At 40.0% G+C, this 13553-nt stretch overlaps 1 protein-coding gene across 1 annotated transcript; it reads right to left on the reverse strand.

The window, feature by feature from the left end:
- Positions 1 to 220: 220 nt before the first annotated feature.
- LOC139455696 (vitamin K epoxide reductase complex subunit 1-like protein 1) lies at positions 221 to 9365 on the reverse strand. The gene is made up of 3 exons (XM_071237247.1): positions 9172 to 9365; positions 7585 to 7694; positions 221 to 2023 (listed from the first exon to the last, which is right to left on the reverse strand). Exons 1-3 carry the CDS (start codon positions 9363 to 9365, stop codon positions 1809 to 1811), a joined length of 519 nt encoding a protein of 172 aa, XP_071093348.1. The 3' UTR covers positions 221 to 1808.
- Positions 9366 to 13553: the final 4188 nt, after the last annotated feature.

A 13553-nucleotide genomic window follows, 5' to 3' on the forward strand; every position in this document is an offset into this window, starting at 1 on the left:
AGCCCATGAGCAAGACTCAAAACCATATTAATTTCTAAGCATATTTGAAAAGATATGGATGACTGTCTTCTCGTTTACACTGTACAGGTATAATTTGGTATAGACCTTATAATCAAAATGGCATGCTAACTTTCAAAATGACAGATACATCAATGACAGATACATCAACCAGTGCCTCTAGCACTGGCAGCTTCATTACATGTCCAGCATATGGCAGTGATCAACAACAAGACAGTGTACCAGAGCATTCAGTATATTTACCACTTTCAACATGTTGCTCAATACCCTGATGAGTGGACATTTACAAATCAATGAAATCTAGACATCATGGACAGCACACTTGGAATCATACTTTACAACAAACATTACACTAAAACATAAGTAGAAGAAAGCCATATGAATATTAAAATCTGATGATTTATAGGCACTTAAATCCATTTATTATATAATGGGTAGGTTTCTCGGCAGGATAAAGCCAACGGATAAAAACGATATCCGTTGGGGTCATATGCGGATAAAGATGCAAATATCAAAGGTCAAGTAGGGACTACTTTCACTGTTTATAAACAAACATGGCGTCGCCCTCGTCATCTGGCGATCGAGTCAGAATTAACCATCGGGAATCTGGATAAACTACAGGGATAATTGCTATCATTATCAAAAGAACAGTCTAATATACTGAAAATCAGTGTCTAACTGTGACGTAGCTAAGGCATTTTATAAGTTTTGGCAACTTTGGAGATATAAATTTCGAAACAATTTTGCGAGGGCACGAGGCCTAGCCAAGGCTCGCTAAATACAATGTTTATTCCTAATGCAGGATATTTACCATCCCCAAACACACTCGCGTGATAACCTCTATGTATGTGTACTACAAGTGTATGTATACTAAAGCCATTCTGCAATCCTCACTACATGTATGTGGACTAGAGACCTGGTGTGACTAGATTACCATATGGTGCCAATTGCTACATAGGGGTGTCTAGCAGTTATTATTTTTCCATTTCCATGGCAACAAGTTTGACTTTGACTGTTCATATTGGTGTGTACCTGACATAGAAATACCAAGTTCCGAATCCCAATTCCATGGTATTGTTTTGATAGCTCAATAACTACTCTTGCATGTGGACAGATAAACTAGATAATCTCTCATCAAGTTGGACTTCAAGTAACAGTCAGATGAATTGTTCTTTCAAATTTGTGTGGGCCGGGGGAATTTGTCATCTGATGACTTCTTAGAAATACCATTGCATCAAAACTTGATATAACAAGAAACTAATGATGCTGCAAATTAAAAGCATTTTGGTACATTACCTGAGATTAGATGAATGGTAAACTGATGCTGCCTTCCTTCGCAGTTTTAAGACAATTAGACTGATGAACAACTCCAATAAATAATAAAATAGTACAACCAGGGTTCACTCCTACTCACTTTTGATCTCGTTGAAGACATGGACATATAGCAGCAATATATTCTCAATCACTGTGACATTGGACCAGCCAGATTTAAAGGGTATTTTCAACAACATAGGGGTAAGACCAGACAATTATCATTTGTTGTTTAACACGTACTCAGAAATATTCCAGCCATATGGCCGCAGGTCTGTAAATAGTTGAGTCTTGACCAGACAATCCAGTGATTGACATGAGCATTAATCCACCAAATTGGGATACGATGGCATCAACCAAGACAGCGAGTCTAACCACCTGATCTCGTTAGTCGCCTCATACGACTAAGACATAATGAACTAATATGAGGTTCTAGAGGTGAGTCCTTGCATCAGTATCAAGTGTCTGGTTGGCTGCCATCACCTCATCTTCTGGGACTGAGCAGCCATTGACTTCCTCAGCTTGGAGATGCTGCAGAGGAGGAGGAGGAAGTTGACGATGTACATGCTGATACACACAATACACACATCGTTCAGCACGAAGAACAGGATGTACGCCAGGTACACGGAGCCCACGTTGGCAATCACTGATGACACAAACTGCACAATGGCTCCCACTGAGGTCGGGTTGTATGCTGCAACACAAGACTGTAGGTTGCATGATAGGGATAAACTGAGTGTGTGCAAGGAGGAAGAGGTTAGGGGTGGAATGATAAACCTGTGCATCACAAGTTATCATGCCACAGTATGATACACAATACACCTTTTTCTGTATCACAGAGCTCCAGATAAAGTTTTGAGCAATTGAGTTATTACTGGACAGTTTCTATTTTAATTGGTTTATTATATTTTTCCATTGCATGCATGCTGAAAAAGCTTCTTTGAGTATTTACGCTTGCCGTTTTTATACATTAGAGTTTTTCCTTTAATACATGCGTTTCTGTACGCAAGTTAATTGAAAGTAATTGGGTTTTGAGTATTTTGGGTTGATATTTTACGCAAATACACAGCTTATCTGTAGCTCTGTATCGATACAAGACAATACACTTGCTCAAATAAATTAATTTGCTTGCTCTCTTTACATTGAGGAAGAACCTGTAGTACAATGACGCATGACGATAACAAAACATACAACTTCATGGATGACAACTTCTGGTTTATTACATATAGCCTCGTTTCATATTTACTCATCAACGTTTAGAATGCCAATAAAATAGTTACTTGGTTACATGCATGATGATCCATAACCTTGCTCTGAAATATTTATATTGAAGAAGTTGATTTGACATGAATATGCAAATCGTGATATGTATCATGTCGTGACCTATGTATGGTTTCACCATCAGAAGAGGTTACTGAATATCTTAGTATTGATCAAGATGCATGGCAAAACATGATACAGTGTTATTCTTTACTTATACATGTACACAAAAATTAGCATTTGAAGAATATGAAAGTAAGCTTGCACACAGTAAAGTGTGTGTGTAACAGCAGAGTTGTAAAGGGGGGATTCTGAAATTTGTTTTTGCCTTTATTTAGTCCAGTTTTCACAAAACTGCAATGAGTCAAATGTGACTCAATATTAATATCAGTCAGTACTTATGACTACAAAAAACATCTTTTTGATTTTCCATCCTATAAACAATACCTTGTTCACTAGCTAATCAACAAGTTGACTGACTCTTCAAGGCTGAAATATAAACATCTCTGAAAAAAAGGAAATTTCCCATGTTTTTTATCAAAATAATGTAGACTAAAAAGTTTTGCATGACTCTCTGGTCATGACTTAAGAAATGACATGAAGCAAGCCATGATTACTTGCAAGTTCCATAGGCGAGGTGAAACCCAGGTTCTGTTTGAATCTCAATCAAGGGACCCCCCAAATCAATCCTCCTTACATTATGGTGTGGTGTCTGTACATCTTTCTCAAACTTGTACTTGTTTTTACATCCTGATGAAACTGCAAGGCCTCTCATGCTGAAAAGTTTCACTGATAAACTCAGCATTGATGTCTCTAAAACCTGCGCACAATCTAAACATGGTGACAAACCTGACACAGACGAAGTAAGTATTTGGTCTGCAGCAGAACATGGACACGCTTTTCATCCTTTTCGAATTTTCACCTGCTATTGTCTTTGACTTTTAATCGTCTAAGTTTATGAAATTTAGTGTATATGAATTCTGCAATGAGGTCTCTGCTCACAGAATTCAAATCAAAGTTTAAACACGGTCATAATGGCAGCCATTTTGAAAAAGTCATTTCTGCCCATAATTCAGCCATTTCTACAGGTATCATAATGGAATTTGTGTTCTTTATGTGCAGAACAATTTCATGACAATAATACCATCTTCCCGAGCAAGAGAGTTCACTGATAATAAAAGTCCAGTTTCCACGTTTGCTGAACTAGGCTGGAATTCTTGAGTTACATTTTGGCTGGACTAACGAGTCAGAGTCCAATCAAAATTGTGTAACAACTAGACATCCGGTTCATAAAAATGGATTCCAACATGCAGATTTCGGATTGTAGGATTTGCAAAGCATGTGTATCGTCAACTGGGCATCGCCACAAATTTTCCAAAGCTTTTCATGTTTTTAATCATGGTGTCCAAATGTTTTGATGTGCTGCTGGAGGTAAGCCCCATTTTATTACAATATAGATCTTGATTATCAATCAGATCATCTTGACAGGGCGACGCCATTTTGTTTGAAGCAAATGCAAGTGATATGAGAGGTGGAAACTGATTGGTCAGTAGGAGGGACATAGAAGTGACATAACTCGTAATAGCCTTACCTTGGGAAGATGTAATAATACATGTTTTTGAATACTTTGGATTTTTTAAACTGCCATGGTGTATTCATGTTATAAATTTTTGCTAATACAATCCCCCAAAATACAAGCATGATAACTCTTTATAATATGATATCATTCTTAAGTTCTGTCATTGAAAGAATTTATCATCTCTCACAAACAGTGCATGATGATGTTTTCCTGGAATGTGTGCATAAATATAGGAAGAACTATATATAAGGGAACCCCTGTCATTTCATCTATAACGATGAGATGACATCTTTGTTGTATGAGACACAGTTACTGAATGCAGGTAGCAAATTCACTTCAACTCAAATTCACCTATGTAACACATCCTGGTTACCGGCACGTGATAATAACGTCACAAAAACATAGTTTATTCATAGAGAACAACAAAGGAAAATGCCTCCAAAAGTGTACATGACAGAAATTGTACTCAAACTGCACTTAATTGGCATGATTGAAGCTGGCCAATCACAGAATGCAGTTGCCTGACACTTTGGTAAATTGAAAAAGTGACATCCTGACTGATGGAACGTTATCAGCGAACAACTTGGGTTAAGCTTCGGGTGGGTAGATGAAGGTCTAGAAAGGCTGACCCCAGGCAGGATCAATATGCACACACCATTGCTTGAGAAACATTCATTTCTGCACCAAAGCTGAGGGACAACTTCAGGACTGCCATAGGAATACGACTTTTGACGTCAACCATACGAAACAGGTTGAAAACTTTGGGAAAACAGTTAGTTGTGTAGGTTGAGGCATTAGAAGCTGAATAATGTAAGTCACAACACACATGTTGGTCAAGCCTCTAGTGAAAGAAAGAGTCACTCATAGCATAATGCTCGTTGTGCTTTCCTTAATGTCTCTTCTGGTGTTCTGATGTATCTGGTGAAACAGTCTGAAATCCAGCTGCCCAATGTTTTAATCAAATGTTTTAATGTATGCTGGGCACATGTTGAGCTAACAAAAATAAACTGTTATAAGCTGCCGTCCAAGTCAGTGTTCTCATCAAAGCCATAATCTTCCTGCATTTTGATTGACCTTTCTTAATAATAAACACAGTGGCCTGGTTGTCGCAATGAAATAGCACTCGTCTCTGTGTCCCCAAATGTCCCCAAAGTTTAGCAGCAACTATAACTGGATACAGCTCCATGAATGTCATAGAAGATTCATGCTCCAGGAATTTGTAACGTCTGATGGCCATTTGTCTGCAAACCAGGCCCCACTGAAGTATCCACCATGGCCAACCGTTGCAGCTGCGTCAGTATATAGGTTCAAGTCTGAGGCGGATGTCACTTCTACGTCATGAAATACTGGTATGCCATTCCACTGTGACAGGAAAAGGTTCCACAGGCGTAAGTCGATTCGACGGTCTTGAGACAGCTGAATATGATGATGCAGTTTGGCTACTCTGGTTAATAAGTCTATAAGGTAGGACACAAAAGATCTTCAGGGGAGATCACAAGACATGCAAAATTTAAGGCCGTGCCCACCTGCGAGAACAGGGATACCCTGCAGGTAGAGAGGTGTTGAGGGAGGCAGATTATTTGGAATTGAAGATAGGTGTACCCTGCAGGTATGGAATTGGAAACTGGTGGCTTCAGCGGACATGAGCTGTGCCGGCCTGCGAGAATAGAGATACCCTGCGGGTAGAGAGGTGTAGTGGGAGCAGATTATTTGGAATTGAAGATAGGTGTACCCTGCAGGTATGGAATTGGAAACTGGTGGCTGCGCCGGACAAGAGCTGTGCCGGCCTGCGAGAATAGAGATACCCTGCGGGTAGATGTGTAGTGGGAGCAGATTATTTGGAATTGAAGATAGGTGTACCCTGCGGGTATGGAATTGGAAACTGGTGGCTGCGCTGTACCAGGTAAGTAAGGAAGGGACTGACTCGCTGTCATGAGGTGCTGATAGATCCGGAATAAGTCTCTTCTTTTTTAATTTTAATACATGCTGTATGGTGGTGTCCCAAAGGCTCCAATCACATACCCCCTTGTGACTTCTGTTTCCACTGCTTAGTGACGACATCTGGGGCCTTGCGTGGCAACAGGTTGTTCCTACATTCAACAGTGTCTTGGGAAAAGAATTTAGCATGGGTGAAAAACCATCCTCCAAACCATGAATCAGAAATTAAGAAAGTTCCTGTCTGGATGAGAAGAAAGTTCAAGTTGCAAGTTTGTAACATTGATTGGTGGGTGGTAATAGATATTGGGAAGTCGCTAGGGCTGGTAGTCAGTTCTTGTCTTTGCTACTGCCGTGGCTGTGGCATTTGGATTGTCCATGTGAAGTGCCTTGACACTTTGTACAATCATGTTAGAATGAGAAAAAATGTGATCGTTCACGGACGATTCTGAATGATAAATGACAACTGGAAATAAAGAGAAAACCTTACGTAGGCGACAAATATATACATCTATTGTGTAGACATCAATGTTAATAATAGGTGAAAGGCTATGTTGATCACTGCACAAACAAAAATATAAAATAAACATTATGATAACAATGATCCCAGTAATATTTCCAGATCCCAAATGATTAATTTTGACTCAGTCGCTGATCGACAAGGTCGGGGCCGTGTTTGTTTGTAAACATTGAAGGTTGTACCTACCTACCTACTTATATAAGCATACTTATTCGTTACCCCAGTGTTAGAATAGGTCTTCTGCAACCCATGCTTGTCATTAGAGGTGACTATGCTTGTTGTAAGAGGCGACTATCTGACTTCGTTGATGCATGTCACCATATCCTAATTGTGTGGATCAATGCTCATATCAATAGCTGGATTGTCTGGTGCAGACTTGATTATTTACACACTGCCGTCATGTTGTTGGAATACTGCTGAGCGCAGTGTTAAACAACAAACAAACAAAACAAACAAAATTATTATCCACATATGACCCCAATGGATACCATCTGTATCCCCTAATTGTCTATATTTTGCTGTAAAACCTATTCATTACAGGGGGACACGGGTGGCCCAGTCGTGTAAGGCGCCGCAATTCACTGTGCAGAGTTGCCTCCCTTGGGCACGCCAAAAACCTATGATTGTGGGTTCGAATCCCAGTTAGCCCCGATTATGTTGCTAGGTTTGTCAGCACCATACCATGCTCATAGGTTTCACTGAAGTAGTAAACCTCAGAGACCTGCATCATGTCAGGCTTTCCTCCCACATTATGCTGATATGCCATGAAATAAAGAGAATACTGTTACAAGCCGAGTTAAACCCAACGCACCTACTCACTCACTATTCATTCTAGGACAAATTACATACACATACACTCACGACACAAAGACAACTAGCAACACCCAATATGAAGGATAACTAACAACATTTACAGTAATTATTCAATTGCTCCAAGTTATCGGGAGTCTTGTACACAAACCTAGGGTGACTTGAAAAGCATAGAAGGCCATGCCAAATACACTGTTAGGTTGGTTGAGCCAGCTTTCACGTCCAACAATTCTGTCAATCAGGCCAAAGCCTCTTCCCCATCTACAACAGAAATGTTACATTCAGACTGACGGAATGACGACTCTGTTTATTAGTTCCTAACAGTTTCGAGGCTCAGTTATTATCGAAAACATTTCTACATACCTGAACTACCATACTGAATATGATCCCAACAAAGGAAATGGTTTTATTTGTTATTTGGTCAGTACCATGCACTCTAGTTCACGGGACTACTGCACTTTAGCATGTGCACTTTTTTAGATTTCAATTAACATTGCCAGCTTCAAGCTGAGTCAGGCTAATGAATTAATCTACTTGACCATCTACGGGCCCCATCAAAAATATTTCGTGCTTTTTTACTAAGTGATCAGGGCCCCTTTCCACAAAGTGACCTTAACGCTGACGTCACTTTGTGGAACGGGGCCCTGATCACTTCGTAAACAAGTACTTATTATTTTGTATGGCGCCCGTAGTTGGTCATAACATCTGTACTTTAACATTGACTGAAGAAGGTCTTAGCGCTAAGGTCGCTTTATGGAAATATAGTCCCTTCACAAGGTTGTTTGCCTTTTAAGCACATGTGCAGTAACAATTTTCACTGCAAAACTCAAAACTTGATGAAAATTGCTGATTTTTTTCAAATTACATTGGATTAATTAATTACAAGAGATAACTAACCCTAGGCAAAGCAGTGATGGGGTTCCACAGTCCAGACATAACCCTACATCACATGAACTAACCATAACTACCGTACGTATTCGACGTAATAATTAAGCGCCCAGGGCGCACTCAAAACTAGAAATAGGGGGCTCTTATTAAAATATCATTTTGGTGGGGAAAAAACAGAGTTGAAAGATAGTAAATTTCGTGGTTTATGCTCACAGCCTGAAATGTTTATATACGACAGATATAATTTTCCAGAATTTAATTGCCAATAATTAAGGGTGCATATATAACACAAGATTGCGTATTATACACGAATAAATAAGTCTTGTGTACATTGATCAATTGGAAGGGGTGCAATGGGGATTGTTCACTAGTGGGCGCTTATTACGTCGAATACGGTAACCCTTACTCTGAAGTAACCATAACTAAGGATCGTTATGGATGCTAAATCAGAAAGGGGATCCAAGGGCCAAAGATGGAGTTGGATGTAACCTACTAAAACACAAATAACACTATAACTTGTATAAGGATGGAAAATGGTAACGAGTAGTCCGTCATTGAGACCCGAAACAAATATATCCAATGCCAGTACTGGTTTTTTTTCTGAAAAATATTTTTTATGTCAGAGACTAGATCATGTCAGTCTGGTATATACGAGATCATCATGATCAGTGAAACCAGAGCCACAACCCACAGCCTGAGGCATAGAAGCTGCGCTCGGTCAACCGCCATGTTGCCTTGTTCATACATAACACGGAGGCCTTTCAACTCTGACATGATCAAAATGAAATTCTTAACAATTTGTGAACCTTTACAAGGCCCCATCAAATTATTCATCGCCATATTTATTTACCTTGATGTAAACACCTTGGAACAACTGATTGTCTCACTGAGATCACACAAAGCTCTGTACGAGTCATCCTTCTCTTTGGAAATTTCTACATGATACGCATATCCAGATATAATTATACCTAAACTACACAATATTAATATGCTATTTCGAATCCACGGGCTTGAAACGTCGTGAGCTTTCCTTTTCGCCGCCATGCTGTCACCGGAAGTTCCTTATGATGCGAGAAAGTAGACCGGTCTTGATTGTTTGGTTAAGTTCACATCCTTGATATCGGATATTAGTAAATGCATGTCCGAATTTATATATAGGAATACCTACAATACGCAGTGTCAACGCAAAATCTTCACGGTAGACTCTTGAGAGGCCCCATTAAGGTTCCATAAAGCTTAGCTGTATGAGGCGCCGTAAAATACTATTTAATCCCTATTTCTATGGCGAAGAGTCATTTGCTGATAATTATGATGAAATGAATTATCGATACCACAAATTCGATTGTATTATATATCTATAAAAGAAATAGTGAAGTCAAGTAAAAATTAAATCGTATAATAAAATATACAGCTTATCCACCTAAAATATAAATTGTATGTCTTGGGTAAACTTCCGGTAATAGGAATAAAGATTGTATTTAGCCAGTCTTGGTATTTCAGAGAAAGCCCAAAGTAATGCAGGTCAAGGGCATTTACCACTGTAGTAATCATTGAACTTATGACGTCATGGTATAGGCACATTCCAGGAAAACTTGCAATAATCATTAGTAGGCCTATATACTTTGTGTGAGTACTTTTCTGCGACAGTGTAATCAGAGACAATCCAGTGATTGACACCATGAGCATCGATCCACGCAATTTGGACACGATGACATGCATCAACCAAGTCAGCGAGCAAGACCACCCGATCCCATTAGTCGCCTCTTACGACAAGCATAGTCGCCTTTGATGGCAAGCATGGGTTGCTGAAGACCTATTCTATCCCAGGTCTTCACGGTCGGTAGTTCCAACTCTGGGCGCGTCATATACCATGCCAAAAGACGTTAAACGATGGTATTTGTGAGGGTAGCACTGTCACTACACCGTTGCGCACATGCCATACGAGCAAAACAAACTTCCTCTGAACAATATTGTGACTATCGATCTACGCCATTGGGATACGATGACATGCACAACCACGTCAGCGAGCCTGAACACCCACATAGGTTTTCAGCAACCCATGCTTGCTATTCAGCGACTAACACTTTATTTAGAGTTAATCATGCACTATTAATAAAACATAAATACCATACCTCGTCTCAGAGACACAGGGTAGAATCTTTCTATTCAGAGATGCAGTGAATAGCCCTGCTGTTCAAATATTTATTGACTCATTGAAGATCTCAACCATTAAGCGATCTTTCTGTCATCGAAAATTCACAAATCCTAGTAAAGTCCCAATTGAGAAACTTGCAATGTTAGGGGCTGATATAGAGAATAATACTACTATTAGTAACCCATTTGGGGGAATGCATTTGCAGCTTGGTAAAGGTACAGGTCTTGTTTTAAAACTAATCAAACTGATTTAGAAAACATTTTACTTGAACCATTATGGTTTTATCATCAGTTCAACAACTGACGTGCAACTCTAAAGGCTTAATGTCCTTTGAAGAAATTAAGAAGAAATATATTGTTAAAGGTACTTACTTCGACTTCGAAAAAGTTATAAGAAATATTCCCCGAACCTGGAGAGAGACTCTCCATGTGACTGTCCACGTCAATCAGAACACGGCCATTTGATGCTGAATTTAATTACACACTCAAAAGGTTGCATTTAAAAAAATATACTTTCGAAAGCGCAAACTGTACCAGCAGAATGTAACACATGGGAAAATATTATCGATATTATACAACGATGGGAGGTTATATTCACTATTATAGAAGATGTTCAAAGGGCACTAAGTTTCTCGATTTTCAATACAAGTTTATTCACCAAATTGTATACACTAAAAATGAATCACTAAAGATGAAAATATTTAATACAAAAGTGTGTGCTTCCTGTGAGAATGAACCGGAAAACGTAAAACACCTCTTTGTTTCCTGTGTACATGTGAAGAAGTTTTGGAATGATCTGACTGTTTATTAAGAGACATCTTGATATCAATGTTATTCTCACTGAGTTTGCAATACTACTGGGAATTAGCACCGGCTCTATTTTTTTAATAACAGTATCTTATCCGCAAAAAGGCGCGCATATATATATATGGATGTATTTCAAGAATGATTAAAGATTTTATTGTTCAAGTGGACCAAGTGGAGCACTTTATTCCTGGAAAAATAAGTGACTATTTTTTGTACAATATATTATTAGCATTCTGTCTGACTGCATCACTGTCACATTCGTATCCTCAAGATGTACGTGAAAATGATTTGAACAAGTGGAAATGTAACATCTTTCTGAAATGAATAACATATTTGATAAAAAACAAACAAAAATTCTCAACTGGACAGGCGGGTATCGACTCGCTTTCAAACGTGGACAGGAAGTCTCGGGTTTATACAAGGGTAGCGCTGAGATCCTCTCTGTGTTTGAAGGCGTGGAGATCCCGGAGCTAATACCCCGCAACAATTCTAAGTTTAAACAGGCCACCATAACTTCTAGAATGGCGTGGGTTTGGGGTAGACACCCCTCAGTGCACGTTACCAGAGAGGGCGATCAGCAAACTGAACGGCAAAAGAAACTTTGCACTAGATTGAAGTGACTGTAATTAATAAACTAAAAATAACAAAGATTTGTGGTAAAGTGTATTTAATAAACCATCAATTTCACAAAGTATTGAACAAATTAAACTTGACATTTTGTGTACACCAGACAATTAAAATAAGTGGGAGTTGAAAATTCAGTTGTCCAGATTTTCACTGCAATTCATTCAAACACGGAAAGTGGTCACAGACACAAAATTTGTCACTTTAGTACCGAATGTGGCCACCCCGTGGCGGTTCCATTCATCTTGTAGAGCTTGTATCAACTCTTGTCTGTTGGCAGGAGGGTGTGGTCGGACTCTTACATGCCGGTCCAAGACGTCCCAGAGGTGTTCTATGAGTGATATGTCAGGAAAACATGCCGGCCACGGTAAGACGTTGACGTTATTGATGGGAAGGAAGTCCACTACGATACGAGCTGTGTGGGGCCTGGCGTTGTCGTGTTGGTCCAGAACACCCCAGGCTTATTTCTGGAGGTAGGGCAGCACTACTGGACGGAGGATGTCATCTCTACAACACTGCGCATTGAAGTTTCCATTGATGACGACGAGTGGCGTTCCACCCCACACCATTACACCACCTCTTCTTGAACACAGCAAGCAGCTTTCCGTTCACCTCTGCGACGGTAAGCACGCTGTCTGCCATCAACTCTAAACAAACACAACCTGCTTATGTCCGTAAAGACCACGCGTTGCCAATCTCGACTCTGCCACCGTCGCACTGTATCAGCCCATCGTATTCGTCTGCGTCGATGTTCAGCGGTCAACATCCGTCCTCTGAACGGTCGGTGGGCCCTGATACCTGCTGCCAGAAGTCTTCTGGTCACTGTTTGTGTGCTCACCTGCCGAAAGCATTCACTGCCGATGACGTCACTTTGAAGAGGCGGTTGCGGAGGTGCAACGTTCGCAGATACCGGTATTCCTGTCCTCAGTCTGTCCGATGTCCTTCCGGTCTGTCTGAAACGCTGCAACAAGTTTCCAACGGCAACACGGGAACAGCCAACGTGGGTGTGCGTGGTCATCATCATTTTTTTACAAGGTGGATGTTTGACATTGCTACTGTGCAGGTGTTATACCCCTGTGGCACGTGCATTTCTACCACCAGTCATATCATGTGATTTTACATTTTTCGCATTTTCTAAAAAAACACGGGCGCATTGCCGGTAAAAATTACAGGTACAACAACTAAGCGTTTGGGCTATGGGTTTGTACCTATTTGGGTTTGAACCAGTACAAGTTATTTATAATCACATTATTTTCAAATGTGCAAAGTTTCTTTCGCAGTTCAGTTTACCAATCTAGAGCATTCAGGTAATCGCAGTCTTCAGTTGTAGTAAGCCAGATAATTGCAATGAAGCTTGTTATTGGTTCTGTCAGTCAACGCTTGACTAGTGGAGAGCATCTATTTGTCTCCTACAAGTTTTGAACAGCTCAGTTTCTGGTTGTCCTGCATTTCCGTGTATAACTCGAGGTCCCTGTGTGCTGATAGCTCCTCTGCTTGGACAGAACACAGTGATGTTAGTGGCAGGGGCTATGGTGTGTGATCGGTGGCAGAGTTTCTCATGGACAGAGAACATGTAGCGGGATCTCAAGTACTTGCCAACGTAGTTTGCAGCTTTGCTGTTCAAGTAGATAGACCATAAATGGGGTC

Source organism: Haliotis cracherodii, unplaced genomic scaffold, assembly GCF_022045235.1.
Source record: "Haliotis cracherodii isolate W230 unplaced genomic scaffold, xgHalCrac1.p SCAF_11, whole genome shotgun sequence".
Classification (NCBI taxonomy): domain Eukaryota; kingdom Metazoa; phylum Mollusca; class Gastropoda; order Lepetellida; family Haliotidae; genus Haliotis; species Haliotis cracherodii.